The sequence below is a fragment of the Terrapene carolina genome, unplaced genomic scaffold, assembly GCF_002925995.2.
Source record: "Terrapene carolina triunguis isolate 2854851 unplaced genomic scaffold, T_m_triunguis-2.0 Scaffold85, whole genome shotgun sequence".
In the NCBI taxonomy this organism is placed as follows: domain Eukaryota; kingdom Metazoa; phylum Chordata; order Testudines; family Emydidae; genus Terrapene; species Terrapene triunguis.
Window position 1 is genome coordinate 49818295 of NW_020664436.1, and position 27650 is coordinate 49845944.

General features: G+C 41.7%; 2 protein-coding genes across 2 annotated transcripts in view; both read left to right on the forward strand.

Moving 5' to 3' along the window:
- MAP3K5 (mitogen-activated protein kinase kinase kinase 5) overlaps positions 1–975 on the forward strand; it is a 153032-nt gene extending 152057 nt beyond the window's left edge. The window contains exon 30 of the mRNA XM_026649798.2: positions 283–975. Coding sequence (XP_026505583.1) covers positions 283–343 — 61 coding nt within the window. The 3' untranslated portion in view covers positions 344–975. The remainder of the gene's footprint in view (positions 1–282) is intronic.
- A 20855-nt stretch (positions 976–21830) lies between these two features.
- MAP7 (microtubule associated protein 7) overlaps positions 21831–27650 on the forward strand; it is a 166885-nt gene continuing 161065 nt past the window's right edge. The window contains exon 1 of the mRNA XM_024207763.2: positions 21831–21963. Coding sequence (XP_024063531.2) covers positions 21831–21963 — 133 coding nt within the window. The remainder of the gene's footprint in view (positions 21964–27650) is intronic.

Sequence of the window (27650 nt, forward strand, 5' to 3'; positions counted from 1 at the left end):
AAAGTCCATTGAAGTCAATGGGAGTCTTTTTATTGACTTCTGTGAGCTTTAGAGAAGTTTTTAGTTTATATTATAACCAAAAATGCTATTCACATTTGTTTAATTTTATGTTTTAGTATTTCACATTTGATTTCTCTGTGTTTTTACCATGTTTAATGAGTGCAATGAATGTATTACTATCACTACAGGATGGCTTGAATTGAAGCGTACCTGAATCAGGATACTATGGAAGTGGAGACCAGTTTTTTTAAGCTAAGCATCTTTATGGTTTTTCTTTTACAGAGGAGGGATGCTATGTACGCTCTGGAAGGCCATCAGTGACTTTCGAGAGAAACATGCTTGATGCTGGCTAAATCAGTTTCTACTTCTTTGCAGAGATTTAGAGATTTTCTGCAGCACAGGTTTGCTGTCAGAGAGAGTGTTGCACTTTAATCCAGTATTTGTTTACCAATGTTAAAAACACTGCAGCTCTTGACTGCATTTACTCCGACAATCCCTAAGACGTCTGTAAACACCCTTTTACATTATTTTAGTTTTAAATGATTTTACATGGAAGCTTTTTTTAAATCTTAAGATCTGTTGTAGATAAAGTAACCAGATGGTAATTTTACACAAAACCTATGTAAGATTTCATGTGATTGTGCATCACTGGAACAAAACCAAAATGTGACAATCTTTCAAGTTTATTCTTCTTTGTTATATACCATAATTATCTGTAGTAGAACTTCAGAATTTCAATTATCATGTAAAGCTTAAATTTTTTCTTTTAGTGTGCAGAACCTAAAAGCAATTGTTTTTACTTACTGCCCTATATAAATTTTAATATTGTTTATTTTTGGTAACTTAAGTTCCCTGGTCTACAGTACATTTGTTTTAGAGTTGTTTATGTACTACTGAACTGTACCAGTTGTATATGCCTGAACCATAGTAATGTTAGCTTGTTCTAAAGCTATCTTTTGTGACATACAAACATACGTTCTTAAAAATAAAGAATCTAAGAATACAATTTTGATACTTTCCTTATTTAAAAGCTTCTAAAAATAATAGTTCAAAATGTGATACATGCGGTATAGCTAGGAGTAATGGGACAAAACTACATGGAAAATTTAGGCTGAATATTAAGAAAACCTTCTCGTATTAAAGTGACTTGAAGCTTAGAGTTACTGTGCTTCTGCCTTGGTAAACAATGTATTACAAACTCATTCAGTTTTCCCACATACTATGTCTAATTTCAGCATCCACATTTTTCCGGGACAGAAAAAACTCACTTAATGCTCCAGCTGGTTTAATAAACTGCTTGACTAGCTATAGTCAGTAAAAAGTGGACTTTCAGCTTCCTAGCCACAAACTGTTAGTTGTAAAATCATTTGGGGGCATTTATTCTGTTCTGAAAGCCTTTTGATTATGCAAGGTTTCTTTCCCATAAATCATGAAAATGGACAATATTCCTCCACTGATAGTTTGGAACATAGGAATTGCTATATTGGACCTGACCAGTGGTCCATCTACTCCCAATACTAGATGCTTTTGAGGCTGTTGCTAGAAAGCCTACAGTGCACAATTGTGGAATAAGCTGAATAGAAAGGAACTTCACCAAAACCCTAAGTAGTTAATGCATGGCTTATGCCCTGACCTTTTGAAGGCTTAGTGATGGATCACAGATTTTTTTCAAAGGAAATGGAATAATTTCTCTACTTATTCTAAACATAAAGTAACAAACTGCCTTATAAATATATCAGTGCATATCTGTTTGGACAGCAGCAAACTCATTGCTAGGTTGTCTATGCTGACTTTGAAAAAATCAATCAAAGTCGTCCCTCTGCACCACAAAAAGTACATGAAATACTTTATATACAGTAGCATTTTCACTCCAAAGGGCTTTACAAACATATTTATAAATTTATACATATGGGGAAACTCAATCCATCACTGAATTGCTGCTATGTTTGGGGCTACATAGTTAATTTTAAGCAGTTTATAATACTACAACAGCAGGAGGCAGAATTAGTTAGAAATTCCTAGTTAAACAGTGCAAAGATCAGTTGCAGAGGATATGTTGTGCAAGGACAAAAGCAACATATATGGTCACTGAGGCAACTACAACAATTGTTTATGTGAAAAAGTAAAATTAGGAAAATGTCTTTTTTAAACTTTCTTAATTTAATTTGCCTGCTGGAAGTAAGATGACAACAATATGGCAACCTATGAATAGCCAGTTCTCCACTGATTATGGTTGGGAAACCTCTGATTTAGACTTTTTACAGGTTGCACTGTGTAATTTCATTACCTTATTTCCTTTATCCGTATTTTTAAAACATAGTTTATGGTAATAAGCTGGAGGATGAGAAGGGTCCCAGCTGGTCTTGGCAGTACATTAGGAGAGAGGTGGTCTCCCTTACAGTTGAGACCTCAAACATCTCTCATCCCTATATGCCCCAGATTGTATCTTTATAGTAGGCCTTTGCCGTTCACCACAAGAAATATGAGTGAGTAGTGGTCGCTGCATCTGAGAATGGTACTAATTTACTTGACTGCAGGCCCATATGTTGAGAGTGAAGCAGTGGGCCATGTTCACTACCACTGTACTCTCTGGAGAGAAGAGGAATGCATATAATTATAGCAACTTATTTCCAAAGTTATAGCCCTTGAATGTGTACAACACAACTTTATCTTGTAAAGTGTCAGTGTCTTTCATATACACAAGGAATTCTACAAATTCTTAATATAGCATTAAGAAATCCCTAACAAATTTATGATAGTGTTAAATACACATTGGGTGACATCCTGGCTCTGCTGAAGTCAATGGGAGTTTTGCCATTAAACTTCAATGAAGCCAGGATTTCACACATATTTTCCCTCCAATTGTGATTCAATATTTTTATCTCAACTATCATATATAATGATTAATCTTTTTTCCAGAAGCAAGGATAATATCTGTCCCAATTTGTTGACAGCTGTGTCAACACCCGGTTGTTCCTCTTTACTGTACTTTGACTCTAGTTTAAGTTATGGTTCATAGTCCACTCCTTTGAGTCTGTTTCTTTGATTTGAAGCTTCTCATAAGTAGCTCCTCCCTCATATAGTAAAAGGATAAGGAAATTAACAAGTTGAGGATATGAGTAAAGGACTAGGAGAATCTTGGTACTGACTGGCATTTTGCTGTAATGTATGATGGCTGTTCGTTGTGAAGATGATTTATGTTTATTTCATCATTTGTGTCAGTGGCAGGAGAATTGTGTGTGCACGTGTGTTTATGTGCATGTGTGAGAGAGAGAGAGAGAGAGAGAGAGAGAGATTTCTCCACTTGAGTAATAGGGAGAGCTCTCTGTTCTGGAGATCTTACTGGAAAGTATAAGGACCTTCCATTCCAGGTAGTGGAGCAAAATCTTCCCTCGAGCATGCGTGTGTTAGGCCCTTGCTTCTAAAGCCATCTCTTGATGTTGGCATTGGCCACTATTGCTCTGCCTTTCTTTTTCTCGGAAAGCTGATGGAGAATGTATGGTGAGACAAATTTGGTCCCACTTGCAATTCTGAGATTTCTAGTTTGGCTTTACTTTACACCTTTGTATGACGATGAAACTAAACTACCATCTTTGGTTAACTGTCTCCTAGCAATTGATGAAGATCAGTTGGTAGGTGGGTTGTATTATAGTAGTGCTTAGGCCTGGCCCCCAATGCTAGGCAGTGTATGAACATAACAGTCCCGGCTCCAAAGCATTTACAATCTAAATAGTCTTTATGCTGATCTAGGTGTTCATACTGATTCTTTCAGATGTGCCAGCATCCTTGGATACCTTTTGACAGTGAGGTTTTGTTGAGATATGTGGATCTTCATAGGAGTGGACAGGGTGTCTGGCCAATTATATAGGCATTATCTCTTGAGTAGTTTTGTTCTTCCTGTCTGAGGTCCCAGAGGGAGGTTTTGGGTAATTGCTCACGTTTCCTGCCTGGGCCAAGAGGTTCTGCTTTTGTCCCCTTTCCATGTATAGGGTATGTGTGAGGCTGCTGAAAGAGACTGATTATTTGGGCTGAGCTGGCATCAGAATTCTGATGAGACACAGCTTGGTCTCATTTTCAAAAGATTCAAATGGTGTGATGAGTTTGTTTTCCCAGTGTTTGGGTAAGACTGAGATGTGGATGAATGTGAGCAGGGTGAAGGAGAGGCGATGCTAGTGGAGTAGGGGAAGGATCAGGAGGATGGTTCTTTCTCCCATTATTGAAGAAGTTTGTCCTACTCTTTTTGAGAAATTCAGTTTGGGTGTGCTTTGGGATCCCTGACTGCTTCTGCAATCTATGGTGCCTTCTCTCCTCCCCACCCCCATGTACAGCTGTCTATATCTCTCAGAACAGTACTCCACTACATCCATCCATGCCTTTGTGACCTCCAGATTAAATTATTGCGTTGTACTCATTTAAAAAGGTGGAAGAACTAAGACCTTGTATAGGTTCAGAAGCTAAAACTCTGCATTAAGATTCCTGGTAATTAGGGTGGGATCCATGAAGGGACTTAGGCATTGCACTGCTGAGTGTAGGGTGACCAGATGTCCTGATTTTATAGGGACAGTCCCAATATTCGGGACTTTGTCGTATATAGGCGGCTATTACCTCCCCACAGCCCTATTTTTTCATACTTGCTATCCGGTCACCCTAGCTGAATGTCAAGCTCCCTAACTTTCAGGTGCTTAGAAAATCACAGGAACAACACTATGATCCACAAAGCCAAGTTAGGCACCTAGCTCCCTATACAATGCATGGGGAGAGAGGTTCCTAAGAATGTGACCTACAAAAGCCAACACAGTAGGCAGCTGTCTGTCTAAGTTAGCCAGTGGGAGATGCTAAGGAGGGGGGTGTATACTAAGCACTGCCCCTCTCTTGGAGATTGCATCTAACTCTGCTTAGGGATCTCACTGAAGGGAACCCAGTACCTGGAGTCAGGCAGCTTAGGTTTTTCTTGCAGAACTGAGTTAGGTGCAGTGGGGTCACCCACCACTCAGGAAAGGGCTCTAACCACTGAGCTATAGAATAGTCTGATGTGGGGCTCTCTCAGCTGTTGAAGCTGTTCTACTGTGGCTAAATAATGAAAGAGTGATTGGGGCAGGAGAACTGGGTCTTCCACCTCCCAGGTGGGTGCCCTAACCACTAGGCTACAGAGTCATTCTCTTCTTCCCCTCCTGACCAAGGACTGCTCCACTGTGGATAAATACTTAAATATGCTTTGTGCCACAGGAGAGACTGAAGAAGCCCCACATCAGAATATCCAGTAGTTTAGTCTTTGAAGCCTCCTCTTGAGAAACAGGATTTGAACCAGGGTCTCCCCTTTGGTAGAGAGGGGAGGAATTGAACCAGGGTATCCCCACAGTCTAGGTGAGTGCTCTGACCATCAGCACCACCTCCACCACCAGGATTTTGAATGGGACCCATTCCAATAGGTGTGCTCAGAGTGCCTACCATATCAGGCCCTGCAGGTGGGATAGGTGGCCCAATGCCTATCTTCCCCTGGTTTGTGATTCACTGTGGGGCTTAGGCAGGAGATAAACATCTGTACACCTAGAGGGAGGCAGCAATGCACATGCCCAGAAACAGAAATATAGGTGCTGCCGTGCTGAGGAAACTTATACCATGAAAACTTAGGTGCCAGTGTCTACAGCATTCAATGGCAGTTTTGTAGATCACAGTGAAGCCCAAACTGGGACTTAGGTGCCTAAGTTTGAGGTTTAGGCACCTAAAATGTTTGTGGCTCCCACTCTTACTGCCTAGACATGCTGCTTCCTGAATCAAATCACCTTCAACCAGATTATAAATCTTTGGGGACTGGAAGAGGTCTGAAAGAGAAACTCTTGGAATAGCCAAACCTAGAGAGCAAGCTTAGGATGTGGTTTATATTGCATATAGATCAAACCTCCAGCAAGGGGCAGAGTCTGAAGACTGGCACAGGTCTATGTGGTCTGTTAAGGACATTCAAAACCGCTGGGATATTACATCTACCTCAAGTTAAATACCCAGCTGCTTAGTGATGTTAAGCACTACTGAGCATATCACAGCAGTTTTAGTCAGGTGCATTTCCTTCCTAGTCTCTTCTGGGTGCAAGTCCCTGTTCTTTCTTTGATTAAGGAACCCACGTACATCTTGGGTCCTAGATCTTAGAAACCACCTCGCCTCCCACGTACTGCCACAGGACAGGAGCGATCAGCCCCCGCCCAACCCCATACACTGAACGGAACCAGGCTCCGGAAGCGATAATGAAAGAAATGCAAATCCCCAGGCACGATCAGCACAAAGTCTGAATCCGGTCTCCCAAGCGGGGAACTGGATCCTTAGTTCCAGCTACTTCCATGCCAAGCCCGTGGGAAAGACGTGCCGCGATCCCCAGGGGGCTGGGGCAGGCCTGCGGGCTATACGCTGAGCACGCAGCCGGGGATCAGATCACGCGGCCAGCAGTAGTCCCCTAAGAGCAATGCCGACTCCCAGCCCCCCACCGGCCGGGGGCAGCCCTGCGGGCGGCCGTTCCCCCTGCAGGAGGTTGGCAGGGCGAGCCCAGCCTAGTCCCCTGCGCCCACCCCCGCGCCGGGGGCTTGTCCCCAGCGCCCTGCCGCACCTGCCCGCGAGGTGGCGCTGCCGCGGGGCGGCCCCTCCCGGCTGGTGCGTGGCGCGCTCACCTGCCCGCCTGTGGCTGCGGCTCCCGCGGGGCGGGGCGGCTGAGCTCACCGAGGAGACATGGCGGAGGCACGGGCGGCCGGAGGCAGCAGCGGCGACGCTCCCCCCCAGGGCCCTGCAGGTGAGACTCCCCCGGTCCCGCACCCCGGGCGCTCCAGGCGGGAGCGCAGCCCTGGGCTGGGGGTCGGCTGCGCGGGTTCCGCGCGGAACGCTGAGGGCGCCGGCGTTCTAAACACCTCCCCCCACCCCGGCGCCGCCTTCCCCGGGATAGAATCCGGCTGCTCCGCGGGCAGCGAGCGAAGGGTCCCTGCAAGCACCAGCCGCCTCCCGGCTGTGGCGAGCGGTGCTGAGGCTGGGCAGGCGGGGAGAGTCTGTGCCTAGGGTCTGCTGCAACCTCATCCCGCAGCGCCTGGGGGATGGCCTGGTCTCCCTGCCCGGCATCATCGTCCTCCTCCTGCCGCAACAGGTGCACAGCATGCCCCGCTCGGCCCCCTCCTGCTGCCCCCTGACTTCAGGGGAGGCTTTGTAACGAGGGCAGGATCCGGCCCCGGGAGTGGGAAGGATCCCCCGGGATGGAGGGGGTGGAATTAAATCACAACAACCGTTGCAAAACTACTTAAAAAATCTCCCGCCAGCAGCCCTCTTTGGGTAGGGGAATGGCTCTGATCGCTCCACGTCCATGGATCCTAGCCCCACCAGGGCAGGGCTTTCCATCCGCTTGTGCCATGAGACTGAGGTCTGGTCTATACTACCCGCCTGAATCGGCGGGTAGAAATCGACCTCTCGGGGATCGATTTATCGCGTCCCGTCGGGACGCGACAATCGATCCCCGAATCGGCACTCTAACTCCACCAGGGGAGGTGGTAGTAAGCGCCGCTGACAAAAAGCCGCAGAAGTCGATTTTGCCGCCGTCCTCACAACGGGGTAAGTCGGCTGTGATACGTCAAATTCAGCTACGCTATTCACGTAGCTGAATTTGCGTATCTTAAATCGACTCCCCTCTGTAGTGTAGATGTAGCCTGACCCACAGCAGCCTGCAGTCAACCGCTTGCAGTAATTAGGCAGGATGTATGTGTAGTTAAGGTGATCATTTCCTGCTTCTCGAGGTCAGGGTCAGACTCTGAGCCAATTTAGACGCACTTGTCCCCTTTTAATTAAAGTGGCATCAACTCATATCACCGCAGTTGGGTTGCTGGTGTTTTTATTCTAGAGTCGTGTTTTTAGGGACTGCTCCACTCGAAATGTTCATTGCGGCTTAACACCCGCCTCCTAGCATACAGCGCTGCAGGGTGTGTGTTTAATTTAAATGGAATACTTTCTGTTCAGAAGTACTTATGTGAATGCAGTGGATGCAATTAAAAATTAGACAATACAATTGGCAGTAGTTAAATTTATTGTGGTATTTGCAGCATTTCTCACCCTAAACATATATAAATATAATACCACACTAAAGATATTCCTGTGTAGTAAAGTACCTAGTTGCAATCCTGTTTTTAGTGGTGATTGCTATACATATACGTGTGAATTGTTTAAAGATGCTATTTCTATTGCTAGAATCCAAAAGCAGTGTGTCTGAAATTTGCAGGCCACTGTTCCATAATGTGGGTTAATGCCTTTGGGTGTTTTAGAATAAGAAAACATTTAACATTAAAATATAGCAGTTCCCCCCCCCCCCAAATTTAGTTAGTCACAGATGTAATAACATGAATACTGCACATGAGCTCCCGATATGATTTGGTTGCTAAGAGAGCTAACGTGATTCTTGAATGTGCAACTACAGGAAAATTGAGTGGAAATGGGGAAACATTAGTCAGACCATTATTGGAATACTGCATCCATTTTCAGTGTCAACACTTTAAGGATGGCCACAAATTGCAAAGGATTCAGGAAAGAGCTACAATATCATTTGAAATGTGAAAAACCCTGTCTTACAGTGAGATACTAAAGGAGCTCAGTATATTTAGTTTATCTGGGAGGATTAGGAGGGGTTTGAACAGTCCTTAAGAACCTACATGTGGAGAAGACTTCTGATAGCAGAGGGCTCTTTAATTTATCAGACAAAGGCATAACAAGATCCAAGGGCTGGAAACTGAAACTAGACAAATTCAGTCTACTCTAGAAATAAGGCTGCTTTTTTTTTTTTTTTTAATTAAACTGTGAGGGTAATTAACTACTGGAACAATTTACTGAAGGAAGAAGTGGTGGATTTTTTTCATCACTTGAATGAAATCTTTAAATCAAGATTGGATGTCTTTCTAAGAGATGTTCTAGCTCCATCAGAAGTTATGGATTTGATGCAGGTATTAGAGGGTGAGGGTCTATGGCCTGTATACAGGAGGTCAGACTGGATGATCATAATAGTTCCATTCTGGCTTTAAAAATCTGTGACTAATTAAATGTTGATGCTTTTTCCTTAATTTGTCAACTCTATGCTTTGTGCAGAGGGAGGTGGAAAGTTGGCTTTGTATTGATTAGGGTATCTCCTGTAAGGAGGTATATACACCCTAAGAGCATTTAAAAACTGTTCTATTTTGGTTTAGGAGTGAGGAGGATAGGAGAGTTTGGTTTATATAATCAGATCAACTGCTGTTGTTACTTTAGGCACAGAGGTGGCTTACAATCAGATACAGGAAAGGCGTTGTCTCTTTGGCATGTTCAGGGTGGTATATATTGAACTGAACGATTAAATCCCTCCTTATTTTTCCCCCTCCAGACCATGATTCCACTTCTGTCTTACAAAGTTTGTATTCACCTTACCCTTAGGATATGGCTGAGTTTCTCAAATACTGAAGTGAAGGTTTTGCTTAAAACCGTGTACAAATAGGACATACTGTTGCTTGTTGATTGAAAGTGTTTGTGCAACAAACTAAATATTTTAAACAAATATTTTATGTAATGGTATGCTGACGTGATTGTAAATAAACAAAGTGGACATACCCATGCAAATATTGAGACCTATCCTTCTTCCTTTTGTAAATGTACTAGGGTGGTGTCTCTGTTTAGAATTTTGGTTTATTATCACAGACTTACAATCATCACTCTAAAGTTCAGCTTCTGAAAGGGCAAGTGTCAGTTAAGGCTTGTGTGTGTAAAAGCAAAAAACAAAACAAGCAAACAAACAAACATAACCCGATTACCCATGCTCCACACATGCATGCACACACACGGAGAACCCCTATGGACAATTTTTTCTTTTTTGAAGAATGGGTTAAAAGAAAATTCTTAATTTTAAAATTAAGTCTAAGATTGTTGACACAAGATTTTCACTGCATCATTATTGTTGTTAAAACTAATTTTTCCTCTAGGTATTTATGAAAACAAACTTCCGAGAAAGTATTTTAAAAGTGTAAACACATTCTGAGTGCAAATTACTTATAGCTTTTAAAGGATATTTAAATCACGTGAGTGGTATTTCTGATCATTCAATTTACTATTGTTTCATATTATTGTATTTAATTTGCATTTTATCCATTTAAACATTGTTTATAGATAATCAAATTTGTTTGCTTTGCTTGCTAGAAAGATTGATCCTTAAACTTGCTTGTAGTGTCCAAGTTCATCCACAACTTGTTCATGTGTGAAGTGTCTGAGTTAAACTTTAGCAATTAAGCTGTTTCTAGTCCATGTACGAGTAAGTCCTACTCATCATGGTATCTGAGTGCTTCCCAAGTATTTAAAAATAAAATAATCTCCTTTCCTTCTATCCCCACCAGTAAGAAAAATAGCTCTGTTAGGATATAGGGTGTGTGTGTGTAGAATTTATTCAGGGAAAGCTGGTCAAATAAATTAGTTTTCATTGAGTTTTGAAAGCCAAATTCCATAGTCTAGGTCCAGCTCCTGTGATGGTTCTGTCTCTTGTGCTCAAGAGACTCCCCCTATTGCTTGATAGTTTTATTGGTTTAGTAAAAAGTAGCTGTTGTGGAGGGAGATGCAATCCTCAGGTAGCTAGGGCCAGTCATGGGGAGGGCTTTCAATATCAGGACAGAGACTTTGAAAGGGGTTATGAGATCATAGTGCCCTTTACTGTTGAGCAGATGGGCTGCTGAACTTTGGGAGCTGTTTCTGGGTGAGTGGCTTCATTCCTAGATATGAGTTGCTATAACTAAGCATGAAGTTGATGTGGCTCACCATGGATGGCCAGGTGTGGGACTGGTAAAGTGGGGCACAGTCGTCTGGCTTCAAGTGTTCATTTGAAGAAAAAAAAAAAAAGTTGCCATAGGTATTTGGGCATCTAATAGCATTAAGAAATCCAAAAGGAACCCAATGCTGCAGACCAGCATATCAGTCTGAGAGGAGAGCCCCTCAGTACTGGGGGATATCAAATATGACATTTTCAGAAGCACGTCCCTCTGCTTGCCAGCATCCACCTCATTTTTGTCTGGGTTCTGCTTAGCCAGCTGCTGTTTAATCAGGTGCTAATTTTGGCTGCACGTTGATAGAGAATGGTACTCCTTATGGCTGAGGCAAATAAGATGCTATTGGAATTATGTTTAAATGTTTGATCTTGCAGTGAAAATGTTTTAAGATGTAACTGCTTTATTCTAACATGTCCTGTCTTCTGTAAAAAACTATAAACTCGTATTGTTAATTTGGATAAGTGTTCCTTGCTAGCTTGGTAAAGCAAACCATTTAAACTTTCCTTCTGTTAAGCTTGGTGAGAAGTCTAGTCTGTTATTTATGCTGTTACAGTGTGAAAAAAATATTGTAATTTAATTTGGTATGATAGTTCAGTTTGAGACTCTTTTTAAACATGTATTGCCCTATTATTAAGATATTTTTGGGGAAAAAAATACAGTGGATGCATTCCTAAAATGTACCTGATTATATATGGTTCTTTCCTAGGCTTCATTTATTTTGATAGGTTGTGTTATAACACTCTCAGATTTACTTTCTATTTTGGGAATCTGATTTTCCCTTCTGTCTGCACAGGTAGATCCTATTTACTGTAATAGGAGATACTCTGCATTGAGGGGAACATTGAACCCCTTAATACATCATATAGGATTGTGACACTGTCCTCAAGGCACCCAGAATTGTAAGCCAGTGTGTTAGAGTGAGCTTTGCTGGAGATCAGACTGTCAGCTCCAATCCACATCACATCTCCAGCAAACTCCTAGAGACTCTGCAAGTCTTAACTTTGTCTTGCAGGTAACAACCAGTGAACCCCAGTTCTGAGTTTGCCAGAGCCCAGACCCTCTCACTGTCCACTCATAAAAATTAAGTTTGGTACCAAGAGATACACCAGCCTGCTGGTTTTGCTGCGGACTTGCACTTTACTTCAATATAACAGCCCTGACATGGTTCTTAGTAAAACAAAGAATAAGTTTATTAATAAAGAACAGATTTTAGTGATACTAAGCAAGAGAAAAAGAAATGGGTATAGTTACCTACAAAACAAAACACACTTTCTAGTGTCCTAACCTATCTTCTTTGCCTAAACTGCTTTCTCACTTAAATCAAGCTACCACATCTCCAGCCGTTCCGGCAGGAGGATCCAGCAGTCACAGATTCAGAGGATGCTGTCTCCTCTCTCCCCTTAGTGATGGGTCTCTAAAATGTATTTTTGCTCCCCTTATATTTCCCAAAGTCCATAGTCTTTTTGTCTCAAGAGCGAGGAAGACCTCTTGGGGGCCAGAGTTCGCAGTGTCCCCCGGTGTGCTCACCAAGCTGTTTCTTCTGCTGCTTGTTAGCTTGAATGCTTTGTTTACCTTATATGTAAATGTACTTTCACTGTTTATCAAGTCTTCCCCCAAAACATATTTTAGGAAGATATTTCCAGCACACATACATAATTCCTTACACACCCTACATCATACAAATATACTCATGAGCAGCATGTCACAAGTTTTTATAAGATACCTTACTCAATACACTTTTATACAGTAGTACAATAATATCGTATTCAAACAGTTGATTTAATTGCTTATTCCTTGGGGTTGAGACCCCATGTTTTCCCCGTGGGGTGTTTGGATTCTGATTGTTACAGGTAGTATAAGAATCTGAATGAAAACTTTTTTTTTTTTTTTTTTTTTTTTTTTTTTTTTTGGTATTATAAGATTTTGAATGAAATTTTTTTTTTTTTTTTTTTTTTTGGTGCTAGCTGTTCCTCTCAGTAAAGTATCTCTTGCTCTGTATCCAAGCTTTTCATTCTTTCACCACTAGGAGGATCTCATGCACTTCCTCTGTTGAGGGTCTGTAGGAGTCCAGAATATTGGTATGTAATTATTCACAAAAATAACTCAGACGAGGCTTTTCATGTGTGTGTTCTTTAATCTTGCACCACAGGTGTGAAGACTAAACCCGACCCAATAGAGCGAAAGGTTGCTGAAGTGATTTACAAACCTAATCACCAAAAGCAAGGCAGCATGAATATGGTGCCTTAGTACTAATGTAGGACAGACTTGATACAGCAAAGATATTTTAAACTTTGAAACTAAACGGTCATTTGCTATGAAGAGTGATTATGCAGAAGAGATTACACTCATTTTTTCTCTCTCCCACTCTTTTCAGTTTTGTAAATGTATTTATTTTAAAATGTGTCAACTATATCCCCATTATGAGGGCTTCCTACCATTTTATTTGGGAACTAATTCAAGTTACTTGTCATTTTTCCTTCACGTGAGGCGTGGTTTGTTGATTTATCTGGATAGGGCTTTTTGATGAAGAGTTTTGACTTGAGCTCATTTCTACCCAAAACAGTGGATCAAACTACACCAAACTTTGAAATTCTGGATTTCAGATCTGGCTCCAAACTACTCAGTTGACCTCCTGTTTACAATGGGCTGAACCAAAACTCTAGCTTTGACTGCTTTAACATTGAGCTTCAGGTTCATCTGCAATTCACGTGTATTATTTTCTATAGCTGCTTATGTGACATAACTTTTTTTGTATAATAAATTTTGGATTAAATGTAATAGAGATTTTTTTTTTAACTGGATTTAAGGAACCTCCCCCCCCCTTTTTTTTGTTTGTTTTTTGTTTTTGTTTTTGAAGGTGGACAACCCAGTTCATTAGTGTCTTCTCTTGGTCAGTAATTGTATATGCAAGGACCATCCACTGGGGAAAAGTATGAGACCATTTTAGATATACTGTATATTGTATAATGCAGGGCATGCTACTATTCATGTTCTCCTTCTTACGACAGTTTTCTTTTCAACTAGAGTTTAAAAGCTCTGCAGTTCATGAAAAATAATATCTGTGTCAGGTGAGGCATGGACAATTGGTTTGTGTACTTACTTCCTTCAGTGCTAGTATAGAAAGAGAACTTTGTTAACATAATTGAAGCTCCAGGCACACTGTCTGTATTGACAAATACCTCCATTTTCAATGTGAAACTATAAATTATTTCTTGAAATAAAAAAATCATAGTTTGCAGTAATTTCAGAGTATCTTGGGCTGACATTTTAATATAATTTATTTCTGAGCACAGCTTGATGGATTATACAAGAAAACAGGAAATACATATGAAGGAGTTCAGTTGCTTTAAAGATGAAAATTATTTGTTGCTGAAAATGTAATTAAATCTGATCACTGTAATAACTGCCTCAATTAAGCAGGCACTATGTGATCTTTAAACAATATATTTTCCTTCCCACTTGAAAAATATGAATGAAAGTGAATCCAAAATGCAAGCCTAAACATGTAGTTAGAGCAGTGGTGGGCAACCTACGGCCCGGGGGCTGCACGCAGCCCATCAGTGGCCGCGGTTCGCAGTTCATGGCCAATGGAAGCTGCGGGCGACCGTGCCTGTGGACGGTCAATGTAAACACTGTCTTGTTGCCCTCCAGCGGATTACCCTGACGGGCCACAGGTTTCCCACCACTGAGTTAGAGCTTAAATAACAGTACTCCTTGCACACCCTCATCTTCTCCAGGGAAGAGAGATTCTCAGAATCCTTGTCCTTTATAAACTAGGGAACCGACCTCCTAGGAGAATTTGAAAAAAGACGTTGCATGCACACACCCTATCTGTTTAGGGGTGAAAAATGATAGGACCCAAAGTTGCATTTGTCAAATTCACTAAGAGCTCAATCCCACAAACACATGCCAACTCTAGCAATTTTATAGCAAGTCTTGTGATGTTTGGTGTTTTTCTTAAAGCCTTAGCTCCTTCAGTCATGTTATTATAGGAGAATCTCAGCTCTCATTAAAAACAAATAAAAAAGTAAGTTTCCAGCCCACATGGTTGTGGGGAAAAGCTTGAAAACATGAATTCTAAAGTCTCCAATACGAGAAGGCAAACAACACAACTCCAAATGTATTTTTATAGCTAATCTCATGCTTTTGGCGGGCCTGGTTTATGTTTTGTGAATGCTCTGGGTTGACCATGCTGGGGGTGGTACTCACAGGAGTAGTCCTGTTTTCTGTATGCGACTATTCACCTGAGTAAAGTTACTGACATGCACAAGTAGTCTCAGGGTTGGTGCTTAAGTTTGTTAGCCAAGGTGAGAGCGGTGAGGAAAGGAAGACGTAGTCATCAGCGTTTTATCTCCAGATTTTTTTTTTTTAAAACCATGTGTCCTATCCTTCTGAGAAATGCTGCCACCTACCCAACAGCTCTAATTGGCTTAAAGGATTTCTCTCTAATTATTAATGCACTAGGAAGTCAACTGCTGAGTTGGTGATAGCAATGAACAGAAGGCTAAGTCATTCATAGGATTTCATTTATATGATCTTATCTGTGTGGTAATGTGATGGAGAAACTTTAATTTGATTTTGGCACATTAAGATTCCTTCTGAAGTATGTTCTCATTTCTATAAAAGGGCTTGGTACGCGTAGTTATTTTCAAAGTGTTTTGCAAACGTTTAATCCACTATGAAGTAGGTAGGTCAACATTATCCTCATTTTACAGCTGGGGGAACTGGGGTAGAAGGGGTTGATTGTAGAGCCCAAGGTAATGGAGGGAAGTGGTGTTAGTGCCAGGATTAGTAGTAGTAGTAATAATTTGCTTTATTATTTCAGGCTTGCAGCCCCATTCTCAATCCACACGCTAGTGCCTCTTCCTTTACTGAACCAAGACAGCACTCTTTGAAGTCAATATAAGGACTTCCATTGATGTCAGTGAGAGCTGAATCAGACCCTGTATGAATAAAAATGATTTGACTGACAGTAATCTAATACTGTCGGGGAGGGATAGCTCAGTGGTTTGAGCATTGGCCTGCTAAACCCACCGTTGTGAGTTCAATCCTTGAGGAGGCCATTTGGGGATTTAGTGCGGGATTGGTCCTGCTTTGAGCAGGGGGTTGGACTAGATGACCTCCTGAGGGCCCTTCCAACCCTGATATTCTATGATTCTATGAATATATATTTTATTGTTAATGTTACACATTGGTTTCATTGATGATTTTTTTAAAGTTTGTTTAATCACAGCATTGTATACTATGTATCCTTCAGTTTAAAAAAAAAATGTTTAACTTGATGTACAAGAACAAGCAATAATAATCTAGTACTCAGTGTCCTTGAATTCTGTGATTATTCTCTGGGGCCCACTGATCATAGATTCCTGCTGCTTAAATTCCTATGTATTTTGCACTGGTGTGTGCATAAGGAGTCAGAAGGAGGTGTAGGGCTTGTTGGTTTTTTTCTGTTTTGACCTTTGTTTGTCCACTTGAACTGTGCACTGTGCCAGGTTTAACCCCCTTGAAACAGAATAGCCAATTCTAGACTTCTAGTTTGTTATTGCTAGCGCCTTTATAATTTTGGAGGTGAAAAGCCTGCTTTGTTATTGTTTAGGTTGGAATAGCACCTAAAACGTTCATGGTCCTTGCCTCTAATAATTTACAGCCAGAAACAGATGGGTAAAGTAAAGGAATAAATATACAATCAAGCTGATCCAGGATGATGATAGTTCTTTATTTTCTTGTATGTAAATATTTACTCTAACTGCTGGACCCATTTATTTAAAAAATAAATATCATTGTCAATATTTTATGTACTGTGGTTCAGGCCTATAGGTTAATATTGACAATTTACAGTATAAACTGTATCCAGAGTCTTATTTATTAGAAAAGAGATGTTAGGACAAGAAATAAGAATTAGTAAGTATTATTTCAATCCCAACAAAGAAGAGCTGAGTCTCATTCTCTTACTCGTTCTGGGTTTGCTTTCTAAAGAAACACACTATTTTTCTTTAAACTCTACTATCCCATTATTTGTCCTCCTCTCTCCCAAATACATATTTTAGTGGATGTTAGATCATTTATTCCAATTTAAATGAATGACAGTGTTCTCTGATTCTTCAATTAAAATATTCTAATTCAAAGAATGGAGACTTAGTTAACGAAACTGGTGTATTTTCAGGGCTTTGACTTTCAGAAGTGAGTTAACTTATTGCTTATTTAAATCTATTCAGAGCACATCTAAACTCTTGTCAGTGGTATTCCATCTTTTTGACTAACGGGAAGTTTTTCTTCTCACTCAATAGTATTTTATCACCACTGGCTACTACAAGACAGAATTTCTTGAGTGGAGCAGGGGCATGTGGGTTTAATAGAAAAATACCATTGATTCCTATCATATATTTATACTTAATACCAAAGTTGTTTAAATTAAGTTAATATTGTTACATATACTGGTGCATCATCATAATTGTTGTTTTATATTACAACAGTGCCTAGAGACGCTTATCAGGATGCTAGGCACTTCAAAAACCTATTGTAGGACATGGTTCTTTCTTCTGATTTTATGACCATATATAACAAGTACAGTAACTCCTCACTTAACGTTGTAGTTATGTTCCTGAAAAATGCGACTTTAAGCGAAACTATGTTAAGCGAATCCAATTTCCCCATAAGAATGAATGTAAATGGGGTGGGGGAGGTGAGGTTCCAGGGAATTTTTTTTTTTTTTGCCGTATAGTACTATAGTTGGGAGGTGCCCTACCTTACCCCACACAGGCCCAGCCCACTGGCACTGGAGACGATGAGGCAGGCAAGGAGGCTGAAGGTGCTGTAGGCTAGGAGAAGCATGTTGCGCAGTGGCAGCTTCCCCTATTCTGCAAGCACCAGGGGATGGGGGGCTCAACCCTCGGCCCACCCACGCCCCCCCAAGCCCCCACCCTTAACCCACCTCTTCTTCCCCCCTCCCCCTTTTACTCTGCACGCCCCATCCTCGCTCCTCCCCCTCCCTCCCCTGTCTCCTGCTCATGGCAATCAGCTGGCTTGCAGCGTTCAGGAGGCAGGAGGGAGGGGGGAGGAGCAAGGATATGGCTCGCAGGCTCCCCCTCCCTCCCCTGCCTCCTGAACACCGCAAGCCAGCTGATTGCCCTGGGCAGGAGGCAGGGGAGGGAGGGGGAGACGCGCTGGGTCCTTGCTCCTCCCCCCTTCCTCCTGCCTGCGGCAATCAGCTGGCTTGCGGCGTTCAGGGGGCAGGAGGGTGGGGGGAGGAGCGAGAACTCTGACCGCAGCCTCCCCCCTCGTGCCCGCCCGTGACAAACTGCTGGTTTGCAGCATTCGGGTGGGAGAGGGAGCCTGTGTGCAAAGTCCTTGCTCCTCCCCACTCCCTCTTGAAGGGCGCAAGCCAGCTGATTGCCGGGGGGGGCGGGAGGGGGAAGGCGCTGATCCGCAGGGTCTGCTGGCGGGCGGGAGGTCCTGTGGGGGGCGGGGCGTAGGGGAGCTAACGGCGCTTGCCAGCTGTGGACAAAGCAGGCAGTCAAACAACGTTATAGCGAAGCATTGCACAACTTTAAATGGAGCATGTTCTGTAATGGAGCAGGGACGTAAGACTGAAACAACGTTAAGTGAGAGGACGTTGAGTGGGAAGTTACTGTAGATTTAATAAGCAAGAGGAAGGAGAAGGGGAGGGAAAACAAAGGTAACAATGATAAGATTATGTGATTGCATCGACAACCTAGTAAACAGCTTTATTAAATCAGACTTATCAGTAATATTTTATTGAGATAATGCTCTACTTCTACTATTTCCAATTTAATTGAGAGTATTTTATAGTGTTATCAGGAAGAAAAAGGGAAAAGAGCACAAAGTTATTTAGTGTATTTGATTGTACAGTACACTTTAATTATTAAAATGTTGTAGTTATGTTTGTATAACATAAACAAGTGGTCTCTACTTCTAGCCAAAGAATTTTTTCATTTCTGGATTTATGCATTTAGAGCATTTGTCTGATATTTTAGTTTTTAATTATTATTTGCATTACAGCAGCATGTAGAGACTGCAAGTGAGATTGGGACCCCATTGGGCTAGGCATTCCCAAACATGTAATGGCAGACAGTTTTTACCACAAAGAGCTTGTCTGTGTAAACAGACAAGCAAACAAATACTGGGAGGGGAAACAGAAGTACAGAGAGATGAGGTAGCCTGCACATGGTCACACATCAGGTCAATGGCAGCGTGGAAATAGAACCCAGGTCTCTTGACTTACAGTCCAGTGCTCTCTCCACTAGACCATATTGCTTCCCCAAATAATGATCATTGTCCTTTAATAACTATTTAAGCATATTAAATGCACTTACGTGTGAGTTAAATATGTATGAAAGATGTCCTTCTCAAACCTAAAGCGTGATATCCTTTCTTTTATCCACCATAGCGGTAACACATGAGAAGTAACAGTGCCAACTTCCCCATCTGTCATCCCTGTGGGCCAGTCTTCCTGACTCGAGGGGACCACCTGTAAGAATGAAATTGTACTTAAGTCTACATGGCCCATTCAATCATTGGTGTATTTGCTGAAACGCCCAACAATTTTTTTTCATTTTTAAATTAATGGTTTAAATAGAACAGGTATTGTAAGTGGCTATTTGATAGTTTGTTTTAAAATATCTGCAAAATGGAACTGTTAAAAGGAGTTTAGTTTTATTAAAATATGTATTTGTAAACATGAAAGGAAGTGAAATGATATTATTAGCCAAACAGTCATATAGTATAAGCACTTTTCATATGCACTTTAAATTCTTCTATTGTTTTGGAAACAGAGCCTAGCTACCTGTGAAAACTATGAATGGTACACAAGAGGTTAAACACATTCTAATTCATGTGGGTGTGTACCCACAATTGCATAAATCTTTGTTGTAGTAAGCAGGTACGTGGACAGGGTTTCAGCAACTGAAGCTTATTTCCAGTTTCTCTTTTCCAATACAAAGTAGCAGCCTGAATAAACACTGGAAGGCAAATTGCTGAGGTAGGAACAACGTGTCAAAGTGGTTTGTTTGTTAATTCTACGTTTGGCCAACACCTTTCAATATAAAGCACCTTCTACCTTATTATTATACAAATGTCATCAGTCTCTAACTTCCATGGTACACCCAGATAAGCTGGGATATTGCCAAGAGCAAGGACCTCGGTCTAAAGGAAATACGGGGGTCAGGCAAGCGAGATAATAGACCTGTCTCAAAGCCTGTGCTTTCGTGAATACCTTACTGTTTCTCTTAGTACCTTTTCCTCTTTCTCAGATACAGAGCATGAATGCTCTATGATTACCATTTCTGAGCTCAGTTAATGCTATGCCTCATCATCCCCCAGTTTTTCCCTGTTAAGTGACATGACTTATGTGTGTGAGAACAGAGCTGTCACCTCTTGCTGACCTCCCAAGGCCCTATCCTCAGGGAGAATGGCAGGCAAGGTATATTATACTGCTATTTCCAGGCAACCAATTTGGATGTGCAGTTTAAAGGTAACTCAAATAACCTTAACTCAGCCCCTGTTTTTTCACAAAATCTATAGATGAGACACCCTTTCAGCTGCATATCTCATATCATCTGCATTGGCAAGATGAGCTCCCTATTGCTATTGTATTGTCCTCTAACATTTACGCTGCTGTGTATTGCCGTCTACATATGGGCAGTGGGGGGCGGGGGGGAGAACATTTTAGACCAGGTGTATGAAATTTCAGATTCTGAAATTTAGATGTGAAAAGAACACCTAGCAACTTCTGGGAATACAAATAATTTTTTAGGATTTGGTTGAAATTTAAAAATTAATAGTATTTGGTGTGGCAACTGTGCTCTTAGCTTGAGGTTGAGAAATGGTGGAAGTGTTAAAGGAGGCTAAGCTTACCTGCAAAATCAGCTGTTCAGGGCTTTGCATATCACAGTGATCACTGGATTCTGTGCAAAAACAGTTTAAAAAAATTAGAAGATTGCAAAAGTGTGAGCAGGTCCTCCATTGTGGATGGGGAATGAGAATCCAGAATCACTATGTTAACTTTGCCATCATGATGGGGAAAACTTAGCTGATTATAATTGATTGTAATTTGGCCTTTCTGCAGAACCAATTGTAGGTCATTAATGATCTCTTTGCTGTAAAACTGACATTGCAATAGGGAATATTCACTGTACATTCAGCTTAAGCAGCCTTTTCTTTGCCCACATTGTCTGTCTGCACAAGAAAAATGTGTACACTAACTTACATTTTCCAAACATGAATAACTCAACGCTTGCCAGTAATCCTGGGTGTATGTACTCTTATTGCAAAAGGTATGCAATGCTTGTGAAGGTGTTAAGTGAAAAACTCATGTTGTTTGAGTTTTGGTTAGGCTGGGGACTGTAAACTTTAATAAACAGAACAGCTGGCAGAATGCAGGCTCATGCCTGCAGCCTTTTAGGCTTCTCTTCGCTCAATACTCATCTGCTTGTGCAAGCAGAACTCCATCCTCCTACCGCCCTGCGCAGAGCGAAGGAGCAGCCCAGTTGACTAGGTGGTTACATCTCTTTACACTGTAACCCTTTGCGCTAAGCATGCAGGAGCAAGCATTCCGGCAGGCTGCTTTCTGCAGCTGAGGAGACAACATTCATAGACTTCCTTTGATTAGGATATGTCACTGTTGTCAGGGCAACTGTTAACGGTGGCGTATCGTATTTTTTCCTCCTGTGTTGCGTGCTGAATATTTTAGTGTGCTGTAGCTGGAAGAAGCTTGGGGAAGAGGTGCTGCTGCAGAAAGGAGAAGCTGTGGGCTGGGATCTGATTGAACAGGTTAAAGCAGCGAAGAGAGGCATCCAAACCAATGTGCCTTTAATTAGGGCTTTTCTCGAAGGTGGGTGAAATTGCAGGCCCTCTGCTGCCAAGTGGATGTTGATATTTGTCAGCTCTTTGCATACTGCTTACCGATAGGGGATCTATTACAAGTGCTCAAATGAACAGGCAGGTCTGCAGCTAGCTGCTACACAGGCACTGCAGTTGCTTAAATATATATATATATTGTAATAAGCAAGTAATAGCAGAAACATGCCTGGGGCAGCTACTGCTATCCGACAAGAGAGACTGAAGAAGACAAGTGCAAGGACAAATCCCCCTGGTTTATTCACCATTAACGAAGAAGATGAGCAGCAAAAGAATGGAAATTCCAAAAGACTGAAAGGTATGCCTTAGTGTTCTCTGGAGTACATACTGCGTAGTATACAGTACATTTTGCTAGCTATACTGCATGCAGTCAGGAGTGGTTGTGACCCATCAGTGCAGTTTGTCAATGGATGTTTTCATATTATATTCATTTATGTGTAGCACAATATTAATGATAGATATATTTTTAAATGAGCTGGATTACTGGCCTACCAATTTAATTACTGCTTCTGTTTTGAAATCTTATTTACCAGAAAAATCTGACTTTTTACAAAGTTATTACTAATCTAATTATCAGATAGAGATTAGGGTCTTATATTATAAAGGTATAAAATGAATTGCAATGTACCTTTTCTATACAGACCCATAGATTTTTTTTTAATGTTCATATTCTGATTAGATGAATGTCTTTTAAAAAACAGGTTCTTGTAGGCTTGCAGAATAATGAGTGAGACTATAGCAGCTAATGTGGAAGGCAGCCTTGCCAAAGACACATGAAATTTACTGTACTCTAGTTTTTGTACATGTTATGGAAGGCCTTATGACAGAGTGCAGAAAAAAGTGTATTCGAATACTGTAACTTCTGAGAAGTCTACAACCAAAAACGGGGCCTCTCCCATCAAACTATACTTGGTGAGAAAAAAGTCCTTGGTGCTCTTTTTTTTTTTTTTTTTTTTTAATAGTGGTTGACTATAATAGAGATCTATCGAGCATTTGTAGCCACCATATCCTGCATCATGTAACATATTCTGCCAGGATTCCTAAGGTTTAAATTTTGTTAGTGTGGCAGCAATCCTGCATCTTTGAATTGGACTGGAATTTTAAGTTTGCCCTGTCACAATTCAATTCTCTCTGCCTGCTCAAGGGATTCCCTTAATACGTGAAAATTCCTTTTCCCTTATGCAGGAAGCAAATAAAACAATTAGGTGCCAGGGTTTGTTTTGTTTTGGTGTTTCTTTTTTCTTGCCAAACAAATATCACTTGATAAATATCAGTCACTGTATCTTGAAGGTATCAGATTTTTCCATTCAGCCACACAATTGAAAAGGAGAGCCTAACAGGCAACTATTTAAATATCAGAGTAGGGTTGGGTTGGGTTGTTTGGAGCTGGACAGTTATTTTCTTGTTCTTGAATGAATAGCTAGTTGGCGTCTAAAAAGTCCACGTTTTTAACTGTGTGTTTTATCGTTTGTAATTTTTCTTGAAGATGGTAAAGAATTCAAACAGATCTGAGCTTCACAACAATATAGTATATTGCTAGTCAATGCCAGCACAACAACTGTCAGGGCCTTATATGTATGTAGTTACTTGCTCTACTGTGTGTATGTTTGAACAAGCCCATATATATTCCAGATAGGAACAGTTTTTTTTTTTCTTCAGTTTTCTAAGAAGCCAGTTTCATTTCTTATACCCGTTTGGAGAGTTTCAGAAGCAATAGTATACAAGGCTCTGTAGTAACAGCTTCCGTGTTTGGCCTGTTTGAATAGCACTTTCTAGTTTTTCAAGATACAGGTTCTTGTCTTCTCCTTGTTTGTGTAGAGGGATGTTTGGTAAGTGTGCCCTTATTCAAAGCATTTCTATAAGATCTCATTCCATACCTTTTTTGTCAGGATTGATTGCCATTTTTATCTCATTTTCCCCCTTCTCTTGCTTTCTCATTCTCCTCCTCCCTCCCTGTCCTTCATTATTTCTCTCAGAAACAGTGGGGTGAAAAAGGGCCCCATTCATATCTGTGGCTGCTTATATCAGCCAGCAGAGGGGGGCAGAAGGATGTTGCAACTGGCAAGTTCCCACTCCCCCAACTTGCGGAAGTAAAAAGCCTATCAGAGTCTATATCTAAAGAGGGTCTGTTATATTCCAGTTCTGAGTACAGTTAAATGTAAATAAACAAGTTTGTGGGGGTGGGGGGCATAAACAAACAAGTGCATGTGGTTCTGCTCCAGTAGTATAAGATTTATTTTGGCAGCTTACCTCTGAATTTGTTCAGATGCAGTGGGTACATGGTGCATGATATGTGAGAGATTGTTAAAAATATTTTGGAAGAGTAGCTCTTTCTAATTGTTTCTCTGAAGACATAAAATAGCCTTTACTGTTTCTAAAGTAGTTTACAACTCTGTGCGTGTGGGAAGGGAAGGAGTGGGTGGCTGAATCCTTGGTTATATGAAATACAGGCATCCAAGTTTGTGTTCTCCTTCACCTACCTGGTACCAAGCAAGGCCATATCAAAACTCACTAAAGCAGAAACAAAAGGCGCTTGATCAGTCCAGATGTGACTTCCTTTGGTTTTCAGTTACCCATTAATTCTGTCACCATTCTTTTAGTGCAGCTTAATCCCAGTTCTCTCCCTGTTTCATCAGCTATGTGCCAAGCATGCTTGTGCAGCTGCTGAGATGCTTTTCAAGTGCGTAGTAGGTCAATGTCATCTTCTTAATAGGAGATGGGCAAAATAATCTAGTAGGTTTTTTCCATTTCTAATTTTTATAATCAGTGTTGGAGATCTCTTGTCTAGCACTTCCCAACCCAGAAGGTCACTCATGGATAGGGTGACCAGGTGTCCGGTTTTTGACCGGAACACCTGGTCGAAAAGGGACCCTGGCGGCTCCGGTCAGCACCGCCAACTGGGCCATTAAAAGTCCGATTAGTGGTGCTTCCCGGCTAAGGCAGGCTAGTCTCTACCTGTTCTGACACCGCGCTGCACCCCAGAAGCGGCTAGCAGGTCTGGCTCCTAAGCAAGGGGGCTCTGGGTGCTGCCCCCGCCCCGAGCACCCACTCTTCTGGGGTGGGGGGTGCCTGTAGTTGAGAGCAGTGCACAGAGCCGCCTGGGAGCCGGACCTGCTGCTGGCCACTTCCGGGGCTCAGCACGGTCCACAGTGCCAGGACAGGCAGGAAGCCTGCCTTAGCACCCCCGCTGCACCACTGACCAGGAGCTGCCGGAGGTAAGCCCACGCCCCAATCCCCTGCCCCAGCCCTGAGCCCACCCCCACAAACCCAGAGCCCCCTTCTGCACCCCAAACCTCTCATCCCTAGCCCCATCCCAGAGCCTGCATCCCAGCCTCCTTCCCCAGCCCAGAGCCCCCTCACACACTCTGAACCCCTCATCCCTGGCCCTACTCCAGAGCCTATACCCCCAGTCCAGAGCCCTCACCCCCTCCCGCATCCCAGCCCCCTGCCCCAGCGCAGTGAAAGTGAGTCAGGGTGGGGGAGAGCAAGCCACAGAGGGAGGGGGAATGTAGGGGTAACTGCTGGGGCAGGGCCTTGGGGCAGGGCTAGGGTGTTTGGTTTTGTGCGATTAGAAAGTTGGCACCCTACTCGTGGCCCTGGGTTTTTTAGGAAGCAATGCATTTAAAAACTCAGCAGTGTAAATAAGGGTTTTGTAATATCATTATATATTTTAAAATACTTTTGTGTACCGTTCAAGACTTCTCAGTAATATTTAGATTTGTTTAGAATATGATGTCATATGGTAATTGTTACAACCATCTTGGAAAGAATAAATGTTCAATGGAGAATATGAAACAGCTTTTCTCTGTGAGGGTTTCAATGGGTTGACTTCAAAGGTAACTTTCGCTGGTGTCCTTGAGTGTCCTTACTTATTGTAATTTGAGAAGAGGTCTGATAGACCTTGAGTTTGCTCTTTTAATGCAAGGTCACATTGAAACAGTTTAGCATGCAATTTTTAATATCTAAGGTATCTTGGAAACATGCAAAGGTCCATCCAGTCCGATGTTTCTGCTCTTATATTTCGTTTAATCTGAATCCATTTTTTAATTTTACCCTTTAATGCCCTCCTCCTCTAGAGATAAACGTAGGAATCTCTCTTTTAGGAGAAAGAGAAGGTGGCAGTGATTGACTGCTGGTTTACTGGTGTTAGCTACTACTTTTCTCTGCCCTTCTCACACTGTCAGCTAGATAATTGCTGGTTAGAAGGATGAGAAAAGTGGGTTCTGTCCTCTGGTCCCTCACTGAGAATTTCCTGTGAATTGCATGTGCTATGTTCTGTGTTTCTGAAGACTGCAGTGACCTTGGCTGGATTATCTTCTGCAGTTTCTTGCCAGTCAAGATTTTTTCCCCTTTCTTTAGTCTATTGTTATTGATGTTCTTAATGACTAGTTAATGATCCAGCTACTATAATATGCTCATTGGAAGCCCTGAATGTTGTGTTTTCACAGGAGAGTCTCATGTCAGGAAGTAGGACTATCACCCCAGAACCATTCAGACACAGCTTTTCCTTCTTTCTTTTTTCTTTTGTTCCGGTGGACTTTGACTGTTTCCTTTGTCTGAAGTTTTCTGTATTTGTGCCCAGGCCATTAGTTAAACAAAGCTAGTTCTAGTAAGATATAAAAACAAAACCTAAGTGAACTCAAATGCATGTCTAACTGGGGGAAGTACTTTTTATTTTAAACTCTGGATTTTCAGTTTGACCTAAAATGTATACAAAAGCAATATAAGAATTAAAGGTGAACTGAATATATAATCGTCTTGTTTTTAAAGAGATGTTTGTACTTCAACAATATATCTGAACAAAGAGTTTTGAACGCTCTCTTTTGTTGTAGTGGCCCTGGTATCCAGGTTCTGTGAAGCTAATCACAATTTTGTATTCGCTAGGAGTTTCCCAGGTGATAAATCTTAGGCATTATTTGCTTTAAAGTTGAAGTCTGAACTTGAATTGGTGTCAGCTTCCTACTGGGATCAGCACATATCTAAAGTGAATCTTAAACTGGAACCATTGTTTCTTCTTTCTGCTAAGTATGGAACCGTTGTGTTTTCATTCTGCTAAGTAGCCTTAGAAAATGGTGAACATTAAGCAAGGTGACTCCTGTATGCCCCCTGAAGCATCCCTTTTGACGTTGTTTTTAACTTAGTACTTACATTCCCAAATTGCCCAGCCATTCCTTTGGATAGAATGCAAGCCCTGAAAGGGTTTTATGTTACAACATGTGTTAACTTTATTTCAGAAATAGTATTTTTGCTGGAAGATCTGATTGTCATAATGTCTGGATTCACTTTAGAATGAAGTGACCAGAATTGTGCAAATTTTTTATTATTTGTTTTACTTCTGAAACATTTAAGTGAGCTCAGCTGTAGGTTATGATGTCCTGAAAATGCATCCTTTCAGCTAGAGATCAGAGAAGGTTGCTTAATCCAGGAATCAATACCTCTAATAAATGTGTATTGTGTGGCATTTGTATCAGGCACACAATGTATACGTACTTACGGTGACGTATAGAGTACTGACAGTGCATGCCCAGCTCCCACAGGTATAAGTAGCAGTTTAGATGGGGAGGCTCTGCTTAGAGGAGTTGAGTAGACACACACCTGAACCCTATATACCCTACACAGCTCTCTGTGCCCCAAGTGGTGCCTCCCATGTCTACACTGCTATTTTAAGCAGTGTAGCATCCCACTGGCAGAGCCTTCCACTGCAGCGTATAGCTATGCATACCCTACACAGCACCACAAGTGTAGACCAGGCCTGAGACTGTCAGCTCTTTGGAGTGTGAACTATCCTTTTGTTCTGTGCTTGTACAGCACCTTGCATGATGGGCTCCTGGGCACTACCCCAATACAAATAATAATACACATTTTTTTTAAGTTTGGTGAATTGCCTGTTTCATTTGCTTATTAATGGTCAAGGAAAAGGAAAGCTACTGATAGCATACTGGAGGCTCACTGGACAAATAAACTCCTTTCAAAAGAATTTGCAGT